The following is a 12879-nucleotide window of genomic DNA, read 5'->3' as shown; positions in this document are numbered from 1 at the left end:
TTTGTCATAGCAGGCTAGAATTCGGCCGGTGACTATTATTGCGCGTAAAGTGTCGGCCCTAACAAAAGACACCAAGCGCGCCTCGGCGAGGGTGGGGGGGGGGGTTGGATTTCGGGGCGGCACGGAGAGGCCGAGGCTCCTGTCCAATGGGCGTCGGAGGAGGCCTCCCCAACGGGCCAATCAGGGTGGTGTGGAGATGGTGTCCAATCAGCAGACGCCGCTGCCGGCTTTATAAACTTCACATAGGCATTTGGAGGCTATACTCCGACTGTGAAAGAAGGAAGCTAGCTAGCGCCATGGCCAGAACCAAGCAAACCGCTCGCAAATCCACCGGTGGCAAAGCACCCAGGAAGCAGCTCGCCACCAAGGCTGCGCGCAAGAGCGCCCCGGCCACCGGCGGCGTGAAGAAGCCTCACCGTTACAGGCCCGGCACCGTGGCTTTGAGAGAGATCCGTCGTTACCAGAAGTCCACTGAGCTGCTGATCCGCAAACTGCCCTTCCAGCGCCTGGTGAGAGAAATTGCCCAGGACTTCAAGACCGACCTGCGCTTCCAGAGTTCCGCCGTGATGGCCCTGCAGGAGGCTAGCGAGGCTTACCTGGTCGGCCTGTTCGAGGACACCAACCTGTGCGCCATCCACGCCAAGAGGGTGACCATCATGCCCAAGGACATCCAGCTGGCCCGTCGTATTCGCGGAGAGCGCGCTTAAACGATGACCTGATGTCCAAAATCCCCCAAAGGCTCTTTTAAGAGCCACCTCCATATTTCCGTCAAAGGCACAATTGTTCCATATGTACACGCCCCTCTCCAGACCGTATCATAAATAAGAGTTGGTTGTTAACTAAAGGTCACATCGAAAGGAAAAGCTGCTTATAGTATTGCAGCTTCAATATAATGTGACTAGAGTAGAACAGTCAAAGGAGGGGAAAATACAGTGATAGTAATGATATAGGGCAAAAAGTGGCAATAATTGTCACTATGTAGCTAAGAAAAACATTGCTTTGAAAGTCCCATATTGCAGTGGTGCTGAGAAAACTTTCCCGTGGAGCACGGAGGCCATCTAGTGGTTAAACGTGGTTCCCTATTAGTATTTGATCTTCAGGCCAGCGTTTCCCAAACTCTGTCCTCTGCTAGAGTCTGTCAATGACTTTGTGATAATCGCCATTGATTGCAACAAAAAAAGCCGTTTTGATCTGATCATTAGCACGTCAGGGTAAAGCTGTGTGCACCCCATAATTCATGCGACTGACTAAGGTATTGACAGTAAAATGATATCTCTGTCCAACGCAAGTGAATGTATTTCGTGGGATGAAGTCAGATCCCTGATCCCATGAATAATCCCATTAATGACATACCCATCGTTAAGAGAAAAGGTATCAGGACAGCAGGAATCAATAGATGTAATCATCGACGGCTTGCAAAACAGCTGTTCTGAAACAGGACACAAGAAGCTGCAGCGATTGACCTATTATTAGTTGAGCAATTACAGAATTGCAATCACCAGTGCAGGTACGTCCTGATTGCAGCATAGTCTTCATAAGGAAGTAAATGCCTCAGCACATGACAACTTCACAGTGCTAAATATTGGATTCTACTGACTCCCATATTTGTTTGTTGGTTGTTGGGATGCCACTATCTACTAGGCTGCCAAATCCTTTTTTACAGTGTAGATACATCACCTACGCGAAAGAAGATTTGCTTGACAGCTTCAACAAACGATAAGGCCCTAAATACAGGCTGCCAGTTAAATGCAGAAATCACACAGCTAGAACGCAGGACAAAAGAGCTGGGAAAACGACATCAATCCAAAGGGATAATGTACAATAGTCAGACGCATGGCACAGGCAAAAAGTGGAATTCTCTGCGCATTCGTTGCTGTATTCCGCGCGTTTGAATGGACAGCGCGCCTCTGCTGCATCTTCACTCACGAGACAGGTAATAGCGGAGCTCCGTGGTGCTGAAAAGGCCAGCGCCTCTGTAATTGGTCACAGAATCATCCACGTTTTTTCCCAACACTTTCCCTGGTCATTGGTGTAAGATGTAGTCCTAAAGCAAAAGTTGTATAGGCATGTCGACCTTTTTTGGAGCTGGCTACAGATAAAGAGAGAAAAGTAGCAATCCCTTTGGAATAAAGTAGTACAATGTAAGTGACCCTCATTTGATACTTGAGAAACATACATTCACATGACGTAGTGTTCCAAATCTGCAGGTGAAGAAAAGGGTTAAGTGAATATGATTTAAGAGCAGTCAAATGAAGTAATAGTGACATAAATTGGAAGAAATGAAATAAGTCATGTGAGCATAGCATTGTGGAAAGCAATGACTTTAGAAAGGTGAAGATGATTTCCAGATTAGGTTTGGTGAAAAAGTAACTGTATCATTTGAGGTACTCTACATGGAACCTCTGCCTATTTGATGATCTGTTGTAGTTATTGTAATATATTTTTTTGACCACATAGGTTGAGCGATGAATGCGCTGTGTGGCCATTGTGAGTAGCACTTTTGATCCAGCAGGTGTCGCGAAAATCCGTCCCTATGTGGCTTGAATGATGAGCGGACGTATTCCTTATAGGCATTGATGAATTGAATTCAGGCAGGTGTTGGCAACATGACTTCTGGTCCAGCAGGTGGCGGTGAAATGCCTCCCTATCTATACGAGTTGACCTATTCCTTTGAGCTCCTAAATGAAGCATAGGGTGTCAATCAACATTGCATCTCGGCTGAACCCTGTTGTGGGCGGTTTTCTTCCCTTAATTGGACATGATTCCGGTGTTGTTCATCTCCTCTTCATTAGTCCTTCTGCATGTCTTGCACTGAGGTGTGTGTTTGTGTTTGAAATCACTGGGCACTTGAATAATGGAACACCGGTTACTTTTATCATGCCGAGCTAGTTTGCATGGCTCATGTCATATGGATATACACCTTTCTATTGTCATGTATGTAGGTCTATGCAGGGGCGAAAATCTGATATCAACTTTGGAGGGGACAATTACATGACATTTTGTCAAGAGCAATTCCTGAGGGGGACACCAAAAGTAGTGGTGTAACACATAGCCTACATTGTAATATGGTCAATGTATATTGAGGAAGCAAAGAAATAAGGTGTTTGCCGTACTCCTAACTACCGGTACCCAAAACTACACAACAGCAATACCATTGCCTTTAACAAATCTTAGTTCAGTCACCAGTTGAAGTTGAGAGTAGGGGGTATCCATGGCATTTTCCAATTATGTTCCTATTTTACAAGTGGAAAAAATGGAGAACCTTTCATAATGTTGCCAAACAAAGACTCAACAAACTTACCTGAGACTCCCTGTCTCTGCCAGTCTGTCCCTGCATATCTGTCCCCAACTCTGCTGTCTGTGTGCCGCCTGCTCTGCCTAATGACATCATTGTGAAACATTTCCATTAGAATTTCATTTCTTTGTTATGAACATTGTATCAACTAGTCTTTGAGATATTAGGCTACTAGGGTTGTTACTATGCGTTTTGGTGTATTGAAAAATAGTCTGATGTCCGTGTTTTATTTTTGTGCCATTTTTGTAGCTGGCTGGCTACACACACAGTGTGTAGGTTATTTACAGTAGGGCTTCGATCTAAAAGGTAGCTAGCAAATGTGAAACGGATTAAAATGACAAGAGTTGACAGCTGTATGAGTTCACCATTTACACATCATATGCTGCAACCTTTTGTAATTTGAATAGTTTGTTTCATATTGGCTGGCTTCCAACAATAGCTGATTTTGCCAAGCTAGCGAGCACCACTTCAGTTTCAGTGGTGTTTGCTCTAATCTTTGCTACCCGGGTTAAATAAAGGTGAAATGAAATAAAGAAATAGTAGCTTTTGCAACGACACCATGAAATATATTTAACACAATGGTAGATGAGAGTGTAATTGACTTCAGTTTATCGCTAACCTTTGAATCACTAACTTCCATCATCTGCATGCTGATTCCATTTTTGACGACGCCACATAAATGGAATAGGTACTAGCTAGCTTAATAGTTAATATTTGCGCGATTGGAACTGGCAGTGGATCAAACCATTGTGAGGCAAAGGGCGGGGGGGTCGCAATCTTTTGAAACTTAAAAACGCGCTATTAAGTGTCTATAATCAGCACAATTGCTTTCATTGCGTATAATGAATATTATTGAAATTACATAGTTATGTTTGAGTGATACATTGGGGGGGACAAATCCTATTTTTCCCAGGATTTCCGCCCCTGGGTCTATGCCGGTCTGCCATTGGTTTTGTTAGATTTGTGAGTATTGTGTGGAATGTTGGGACATGGTTAGATCTTACTTGTTAGACATGACTGTGCTGTTGGAGCTAGTAACACAAGCAAGCATTTCCCAACACCCGGAATAACATCTGCTAAACAGGTGTATGTGGCAAATAGATTTGGATTGGATGGGTGATTAGATTAGATAGTATGTCCACTTTATGTGCTGCGGGCTAATTACCAGCAATGTCACTGTGGTCCAAGTAAAACTCCTAGCCTATAGGTGTGAAGTATCTGCACTCTAGCCTATAGAGGAACACAGCTGTTGATAATAGGGGAATGCAAGCAAGCAGTTGAAGGGAACAAGTGACAGAGTCTAACCTGCTGTTGAACACCAGGCCCCAACCAGGTACGCGGACAGAGTATTGTTCACTCCCAGTCCTATGATGTTGCTCTGTGAAGGAGGTTAGCTTCTCAGCGTCCAATTCCTGGCAGCCTTCTCCCTAGTTGATTTGTGATTGTGAGTGATTAGAGAATGTTTGCCTTCGGTATCCAAGGTGTTTGAGAATGTTGAGGACCAGTGTTCCGAGGGGCTGACTGTGACATCATAAAGCGGAATGTAGTTAGTGTGCTGTTTGAGGGATTCCAATTGAGTCCGGTGCGCTCTTCCAGACAGTGCAGTTGTGCTTCGAGTCTGCTCTCTGTGTGGTGACTTGTAAGTGGGTAAGCCTAACCCTTTACCTATTTCTCCTAACCTGCTATGACAAAGTGACTTCATGACAGTAGCTGTATCTCACCTAGTTGAAAGCTTGTCAGTCCTTCTCCTAAAAGGCAACCTGTGTTCCTTGATGTACTAAACCGAGGCCTGGCAGCCAGCAAGTAGAAGTAAGAGACAATTATGGCAACAATAAGTTGTAAGATGAAAGCTAGTCAGATTTGAGATGTTATTAAACTGCAGTGATTGATCATATTGTCTCAGCAGCTCACAGATCACTGCAGCTGTACATAGGCCATTTATAAATAGGCCAAACGACTACCTCTTCCCCTACTGTATTGATATTTTTATTTTGCTCCTTTGCACCCCAGTATTTCATGTACTGTCAAATCTAGCATTCCAGTGTTTTAATTCGCCACCATGGCCTATTTATTGCCTTTACCTCCCTTATCTCACCTCATTTGCTCACATTGTGTTTGTTTTACTCCATGTGTAACTCTGTGTTGTTATATGTGTGGAAGTGCTTTGCTTTATCTTGGCCAGGTCGCAGTTTGTAAATGACAACTTGTTCTCAACTTGCCTATCTGGTTAAAGAAAGGTGAAGTCAATTGAAATCCAAAATGTCTCCCTTTTGGAATGACCTGTTGACATGGGCCCTCCTCCTGTGGCGGTCATTTTCTGCAACATCTGAGGCCATCTGGCGGGCATAGTGCTATCTGGCCTATAAATGATCCACCTCATAGCAGTAATTCCATAATAAGACGCTTTGTTATTGGTTTGTGAAGAAAAGCACAATACGATATTTGCACATCCCTATCGCCTCTGTACACATAGGAACACTAGCCCTTCATTGGGTGGGTGTCTGAGGAATGTGTTACTGCGTTTCACCTTACAGAGGTATCACCACCCTTCCCATCGGAACCTCAGGTCCTCTTGGCTCCCTGACTGTCAGGCTGGATCGTGTCTAGGGAAGAAAAAAGAAGATTGATGTTACATTACATGGCCTTCAATAGCAAAATGACTGATGAGGTGACATGACATGTGCCGTCTTCCCTGTGGCTCAGTTGGTAGAGCACGGTGTTTGCAATGCCAGGGTTGTGGGTTTGATTCCCACGGGGGGCCAGTACCAAAAAAAAAAAAAGAAAAAATAGACATTGTATGAAATGTATGCATTCACTCAAATGAGTCAAATGTCTACAATAAAGAAAAAAAAACATGATGGGCCCCTTTGGCTTTATGGCATTCCATGTGTATTTGTTTCCCCGTTGCCTACATCTTCCCCCTTTGGATTTGACGGTGTCTCAATTATGGCATGAAGGTTTTGTGTGTTACTTGTTGCGATTATGTGTGTGGAAGAGTCACCTTCGTTTCTCCTTTCTACTTGGGACCTCTATTTGAGTTCTTTAGGCCTATCTCTAGCCTACTAATTCAGTGTTTTCCAACTCCAGGGGTAGAGTAGCCTATTTTGTTGTAGCCCTGGAGAGGCACAGCTGATTCAACTACTTATCACCTTGTCCTCAATGAGTTGAATCAGGTGCAGCAACAACAACAACAACAACAACAATGTGAGGAGTCGGACACAGAGTACTAGTTGATCCCTCAGTTGTCACACTTTGTTCTATCAGTATTTGACTGATGTTAGTTGCTTTCATTTGTTCTCGGTTCCTCCCTCGTTCCCTAGAACGAGCACCCTCCCCTTTACAACAGAGGCCAGGCGAAAGCGCGCGCTTTCTGTGCCACTGGCTTCAATCAGGTCCACCAAATGCACATAATAAGCGCACCACGCACCCCGGCGTACGTCATTCATTCACTTGAACTCCGCTAGCGAACACATATACACCATGTCTGGAAGAGGCAAAGGCGGCAAGGGACTGGGAAAAGGAGGCGCCAAGCGTCACCGCAAGGTTCTCCGCGATAACATCCAGGGAATCACCAAGCCCGCTATCCGCCGTCTGGCTCGCCGTGGCGGCGTGAAGCGTATCTCCGGGCTGATCTACGAGGAGACCCGCGGTGTCCTGAAGGTGTTCCTGGAGAACGTGATCCGTGACGCCGTCACCTACACCGAGCACGCCAAGAGGAAGACCGTTACCGCCATGGACGTGGTGTACGCTCTGAAACGCCAGGGACGCACCCTGTACGGTTTCGGCGGTTAAACGCCCTCTTTTCGGAACGTCAACATCCCGACTTGAACCCAAAGGCTCTTTTAAGAGCCACCCACATGCGCTTCAAAAAGGCCAATTCCATTGTCGTAGGAAGATTTATAGAGGTCCCTTATCTAGTAAGAAACTATGAGCCACTCTGAGTGGACAGGGAGTGTTAATGACAGGAGTGTAGAAACGGTGGGATTTAGAGGCACCCGACGTAAAGCCACCATGAGTCGGTAGACGTGGCTGGAGCAGAAGGGGATGTCTGACGGTGCAAAGTGGGCCGTAAGGCAATAGCCCTCCCTTTTTGAAACACACAATTCCCCACCATGGAGTAGGGGGAGGTAGGGCGCGCAGGTCTTTGTTAGGGAAGCAAGCTTCTGAGTGGAAGGCTCTGACGCGCGCTCAGCTCCACTGGGCAAATGGCAGGGGCGTGTCCACGGCCGCTGAATTTGCTTAGCTTCCTCTTCATAAGACGGGAAAGCGCCCTCCACCCCCTCATTCGTTTCTGAGAAGCAACGAGACATCAGCATCATGCCCGAGCCAGCAAAGTCCGCGCCCAAGAAGGGCTCCAAGAAAGCCGTCACCAAGACAGCAGGGAAAGGCGGCAAGAAGCGCCGAAAGTCGAGGAAGGAGAGCTACGCCATTTACGTGTACAAAGTCCTGAAGCAGGTCCACCCCGACACCGGCATCTCCTCCAAGGCCATGGGAATCATGAACTCGTTCGTGAACGACATCTTCGAGCGTATCGCCGGAGAGTCCTCTCGCCTGGCCCACTACAACAAGCGTTCCACCATCACCTCCAGGGAGATCCAGACCGCCGTGCGCCTGCTGCTCCCCGGCGAGTTGGCCAAACACGCAGTGTCCGAGGGCACCAAGGCCGTGACCAAGTACACCAGTTCCAAGTAAACAGCCCGTTTGGAGTGCTGTACTAACCCAAAGGCTCTTTTAAGAGCCACCCACCCTGTCAGTGAAAAAAGCAAATCCATCAGGAGCAAATGAATGTGTTCCACTGTATCATTTAGAGTGGGGGGGGTTGGCGCCTTTTTCGGTGTCTTTGTCTGCAGGACATGTCAAACAGGGGTGACATGAATTCCAGGTGAAAGGTGTTATTGTGGAATAAGTGAATAGAAGAAATGGCCCTATAGCCTAATGACGTCGACCTGTAAAGAGGCCCTATCCAGTGGAGGAAGAATATGAATGTGGGATTCCACTAGTGCTCCAATGACTATACAACAGGGAGGAGAAAAATCAAGTAGAGAGAGAGAGAGAGATACAGCCCTTGTTCCACTCACTAACTAGAGAGACACTCCCTAGGCCTATATCAGGGCGACCAAGCACATGGGGCGCCAGCCTCCATAGCGCCGGCCGGGCAAACAGACACCAAGACCCACAGACACAAAGACCGGCACGAGTCACGCTGCGGAGTCAGAGAAGAAAAGAAGAGAAAAACACACACACACACACACACAGTGCAAGTAAACATGGCGTTGGACAATGTATATATATATATATATATCTCGTGTGCGTCCTGGACACATGACGAATACAACTTGAAACTTGGAGTACAACACTAGTCTCAGCCAGGCCTCACAAGTGCATGTGTTTTAAGGTCCCCAAAAGAGCTCTCCTTTAAAACACCCAGGACCACATCAGGGGACGCCGAACCATTTGATTGCCTTGCCAGACATCTCGGCTCACTACACAATCAATGGTGCTCGCAATCGGATGCACTTTTAGGCCATTTAGGAGACAAATAGCACAGGAAAACCAGTGCGCACAGCTCCAGCCGACAGTCGAACGGTGAGGTTTTGAGCGAGTTGCAACAAAATGCACAGGGCTTCTGCAGCCCACATGACTTTATTCTGAACGGAGACAAGTCTGCTCACTGGGCCGTTGGCTTTTGGACCAAAAACACGGCTCCGTCGGTGACTTTTGGACCGATATTGGCGACCAGAAAACACAAGTGAAAGAGCATTTGGCCAGCCCGGAGAAGCCGAGCTGGGTGGCTTGAGTCTACATGGTTCTCATGTCGCGTTTAAGGCCAGCCCCCTGCACGGTGTGGAGCTTCAATAGCGCAGAGCAGCGTCTACAGCAAACTACTCCTCACAGACTACCGTAAGTGTGTGTGTTTACCGGACCAAGCGAGAGACATGGCAGAAGTCGCACCAGCACCCGCCGCCGCCGCGCCGGCCAAGGCACCCAAGAAGAAGGCAGCAGCCAAGCCCAAGAAAGCGGGACCCAGCGTAGGCGAGCTCATCGTCAAGGCGGTGTCCGCCTCCAAGGAGAGGAGCGGCGTGTCCCTGGCCGCGCTCAAGAAGAGTCTGGCGGCAGGCGGCTACGACGTGGAGAAGAACAACTCCCGTGTCAAGATCGCCGTCAAGAGCCTCGTCACCAAGGGCACCCTGGTCCAGACCAAGGGCACCGGTGCCTCCGGCTCCTTCAAGCTCAACAAGAAAGCCGTCGAGGCAAAAAAGCCCGCCAAGAAAGCCGCAGCCCCCAAAGCAAAGAAGGTGGCCGCCAAGAAGCCCGCCGCGGCGAAGAAGCCCAAGAAGGTAGCAGCCAAGAAGGCCGTCGCCGCAAAGAAGTCCCCCAAGAAGGCCAAGAAGCCCGCTACACCCAAAAAGGCCGCCAAGAGCCCAAAGAAGGTGAAGAAGCCCGCCGCAGCGGCCAAGAAGGCGGCCAAGAGCCCCAAGAAGGCTACCAAGGCAGCGAAGCCCAAAGCCGCCAAGCCCAAGGCAGCCAAGGCCAAGAAGGCAGCCCCCAAGAAGAAGTAAAGCTATTACAAACGGTGTTCTACTCGACACATGTTGTTACCACAAAAGGCTCTTTTAAGAGCCACCCACCTCTTTCCATAAAAGCGCATGTCATTCCATGTACTACTTGTCGTTCACTAGGCTACTTTTACGCACCACATTTTTCCCACTCGGAGAGAGGCATATAATATAATAATAGTGCAGCAGCCTCACCAGTCATTTGTGTATGAGCCATTGTTGTGATGTGTTAGATGTGTTCCATGTCATATTGATCTTCATAATAAGAAGAATACATACTGGAGAGGACAGCAGCACCCTCACTGTGATGTGTTAATCATCATCATCCTAATACTATAGCGTATTGGAAATCGCAGCGAATAGTGCAGCTATCTATGTGTTTCCCATTTGGATGATTTGAGTGATTTGATTTGTCATAAAGTAACAAAGTCGGAGGGAAACAGAGTAGCCTAGCCCTTCTTTCTCACTCAGCTGCCTGCCTGCGGGCGGGCGGGCGGGCGGGCTTAGGGCTGACTGTCTGTCTGTCTGTCTGTCCCTCACTCCAATTGGATAAGGCCACACCGGCCCGGTGGCCAATCGCTGCCTCTTGTGGCGAGGTATAAGTAAGGCTCTCGAGGTGCCCAGCGGCTCATTCAGACTTTCTGTGACATACTGAAGCTACCAATATGAGCGGAAGAGGCAAAACCGGAGGCAAGGCCAGGGCCAAGGCAAAGACACGTTCATCCCGTGCCGGACTCCAGTTCCCCGTGGGCCGTGTGCACAGGCTGCTGCGCAAAGGCAACTACGCCGAGCGTGTGGGCGCTGGCGCACCAGTGTACCTGGCCGCCGTGCTCGAGTACCTGACTGCTGAGATCCTGGAGTTGGCCGGCAACGCTGCCCGTGACAACAAGAAGACTCGTATCATCCCCCGTCACCTGCAGCTGGCCGTCCGTAACGACGAGGAGCTGAACAAACTGCTTGGCGGCGTGACCATCGCTCAGGGTGGTGTGCTGCCCAACATCCAGGCAGTGCTGCTCCCCAAGAAGACTGAGAAGGCCGTCAAAGCCAAGTAAAATCGCTACTGCGGCTGCCACTTGACTACTCAACCCCCAAAGGCTCTTTTAAGAGCCAACCACCTAGCTCTGCAAAAGCGCAAAGTGTCCTTTCTATGACTGACTGCCACATATGAAGTATTTGGAGTGTTTGTCACATACACGGCACCATATCATGAGGCCTTAAATGAAGAGTAACACCTAGGCCTCGTTTGTCATAGCAGGCTAGAATTCGGCCGGTGACTATTATTGCGCGTAAAGTGTCGGCCCTAACAAAAGACACCAAGCGCGCCTCGGCGAAGGTGGGGGGTGGGGTTGGATTTTGGGGCGGCACGGAGAGGCCGAGGCTCCCGTCCAATGGGCGTCGGAGGAGGCCTCCCCAACGGGCCAATCAGGGTGGTGTGGAGATGGTGTCCAATCAGCAGACGCCGCTGCCGGCTTTATAAACTTCACATAGGCATTTGGAGGCTATACTCCGACTGTGAAAGAAGGAAGCTAGCTAGCGCCATGGCCAGAACCAAGCAAACCGCTCGCAAATCCACCGGTGGCAAAGCACCCAGGAAGCAGCTCGCCACCAAGGCTGCGCGCAAGAGCGCCCCGGCCACCGGCGGCGTGAAGAAGCCTCACCGTTACAGGCCCGGCACCGTGGCTCTGAGAGAGATCCGTCGTTACCAGAAGTCCACTGAGCTGCTGATCCGCAAACTGCCCTTCCAGCGCCTGGTGAGAGAAATTGCCCAGGACTTCAAGACCGACCTGCGCTTCCAGAGTTCCGCCGTGATGGCCCTGCAGGAGGCTAGCGAGGCTTACCTGGTCGGCCTGTTCGAGGACACCAACCTGTGCGCCATCCACGCCAAGAGGGTGACCATCATGCCCAAGGACATCCAGCTGGCCCGTCGTATTCGCGGAGAGCGCGCTTAAACGATGACCTGATGTCCAAAATCCCCCAAAGGCTCTTTTAAGAGCCACCTCCATATTTCCGTCAAAGGCACAATTGTTCCATATGTACACGCCCCTCTCCAGACCGTATCATAAATAAGAGTTGGTTGTTAACTAAAGGTCACATCGAAAGGAAAAGCTGCTTATAGTATTGCAGCTTCAATATAATGTGACTAGAGTAGAACAGTCAAAGGAGGGGAAAATACAGTGATAGTAATGATATAGGGCAAAAAGTGGCAATAATTGTCACTATGTAGCTAAGAAAAACATTGCTTTGAAAGTCCCATATTGCAGTGGTGCTGAGAAAACTTTCCCGTGGAGCACGGAGGCCATCTAGTGGTTAAACGTGGTTCCCTATTAGTATTTGATCTTCAGGCCAGCGTTTCCCAAACTCTGTCCTCTGCTAGAGTCTGTCAATGACTTTGTGATAATCGCCATTGATTGCAACAAAAAAAGCCGTTTTGATCTGATCATTAGCACGTCAGGGTAAAGCTGTGTGCACCCCATAATTCATGCGACTGACTAAGGTATTGACAGTAAAATGATATCTCTGTCCAACGCAAGTGAATGTATTTCGTGGGATGAAGTCAGATCCCTGATCCCATGAATAATCCCATTAATGACATACCCATCGTTAAGAGAAAAGGTATCAGGACAGCAGGAATCAATAGATGTAATCATCGACGGCTTGCAAAACAGCTGTTCTGAAACAGGACACAAGAAGCTGCAGCGATTGACCTATTATTAGTTGAGCAATTACAGAATTGCAATCACCAGTGCAGGTACGTCCTGATTGCAGCATAGTCTTCATAAGGAAGTAAATGCCTCAGCACATGACAACTTCACAGTGCTAAATATTGGATTCTACTGACTCCCATATTTGTTTGTTGGTTGTTGGGATGCCACTATCTACTAGGCTGCCAAATCCTTTTTTACAGTGTAGATACATCACCTACGCGAAAGAAGATTTGCTTGACAGCTTCAACAAACGATAAGGCCCTAAATACAGGCTGCCAGTTAAATGCAGAAATCACACAGCTAGAACGCAGGACAAAAGAGC

General features: G+C 48.4%; 6 protein-coding genes across 6 annotated transcripts; all 6 read left to right on the top strand.

Annotated features, from left to right (window-relative positions):
- The first annotated feature begins 247 nt into the window (after positions 1–247).
- LOC123725490 (histone H3) lies at positions 248–832 on the top strand. Its single transcript, XM_045691342.2, has one exon. The coding sequence runs from the start codon at positions 297–299 to the stop codon at positions 705–707; it is 411 nt and encodes a 136-aa protein (XP_045547298.1). The 5' UTR covers positions 248–296; the 3' UTR covers positions 708–832.
- Positions 833–6718: 5886 nt separating this feature from the next.
- Positions 6719–7151, top strand: LOC145859454 (histone H4). Its single transcript, XM_082958924.1, has one exon. It carries the CDS (start codon positions 6776–6778, stop codon positions 7085–7087), a length of 312 nt encoding a protein of 103 aa, XP_082815050.1. The 5' UTR covers positions 6719–6775; the 3' UTR covers positions 7088–7151.
- Positions 7152–7569: 418 nt separating this feature from the next.
- On the top strand, positions 7570–8040 carry LOC145859451 (histone H2B). Its single transcript, XM_082958921.1, has one exon. It carries the CDS (start codon positions 7613–7615, stop codon positions 7985–7987), a length of 375 nt encoding a protein of 124 aa, XP_082815047.1. The 5' UTR covers positions 7570–7612; the 3' UTR covers positions 7988–8040.
- A 1015-nt stretch (positions 8041–9055) lies between these two features.
- Positions 9056–9953, top strand: LOC145859448 (histone H1). The gene has a single exon (XM_082958918.1). The coding sequence runs from the start codon at positions 9232–9234 to the stop codon at positions 9853–9855; it is 624 nt and encodes a 207-aa protein (XP_082815044.1). The 5' UTR covers positions 9056–9231; the 3' UTR covers positions 9856–9953.
- Positions 9954–10472: 519 nt separating this feature from the next.
- On the top strand, positions 10473–11607 carry LOC145859450 (histone H2A). Its single transcript, XM_082958920.1, has one exon. The coding sequence runs from the start codon at positions 10518–10520 to the stop codon at positions 10902–10904; it is 387 nt and encodes a 128-aa protein (XP_082815046.1). The 5' UTR covers positions 10473–10517; the 3' UTR covers positions 10905–11607.
- LOC145859449 (histone H3) lies at positions 11391–11926 on the top strand. The gene has a single exon (XM_082958919.1). It carries the CDS (start codon positions 11391–11393, stop codon positions 11799–11801), a length of 411 nt encoding a protein of 136 aa, XP_082815045.1. The 3' UTR covers positions 11802–11926.
- Positions 11927–12879: the final 953 nt, after the last annotated feature.

The sequence above is a fragment of the Salmo salar genome, chromosome 12 (genome assembly GCF_965601325.2).
Source record: "Salmo salar chromosome 12, fSalSal1, whole genome shotgun sequence".
NCBI lineage: Eukaryota > Metazoa > Chordata > Actinopteri > Salmoniformes > Salmonidae > Salmo > Salmo salar.
This window is presented reverse-complemented; position numbering and strand designations above follow the sequence as displayed.

Coding starts and splice junctions, on each gene's coding strand:
- LOC123725490 (XM_045691342.2), top strand. CDS start 297: ATGGCCAGAACCAAGCAAACCGCTCGCAAATCCACCGGTGGCAAAGCA.
- LOC145859454 (XM_082958924.1), top strand. CDS start 6,776: ATGTCTGGAAGAGGCAAAGGCGGCAAGGGACTGGGAAAAGGAGGCGCC.
- LOC145859451 (XM_082958921.1), top strand. CDS start 7,613: ATGCCCGAGCCAGCAAAGTCCGCGCCCAAGAAGGGCTCCAAGAAAGCC.
- LOC145859448 (XM_082958918.1), top strand. CDS start 9,232: ATGGCAGAAGTCGCACCAGCACCCGCCGCCGCCGCGCCGGCCAAGGCA.
- LOC145859450 (XM_082958920.1), top strand. CDS start 10,518: ATGAGCGGAAGAGGCAAAACCGGAGGCAAGGCCAGGGCCAAGGCAAAG.
- LOC145859449 (XM_082958919.1), top strand. CDS start 11,391: ATGGCCAGAACCAAGCAAACCGCTCGCAAATCCACCGGTGGCAAAGCA.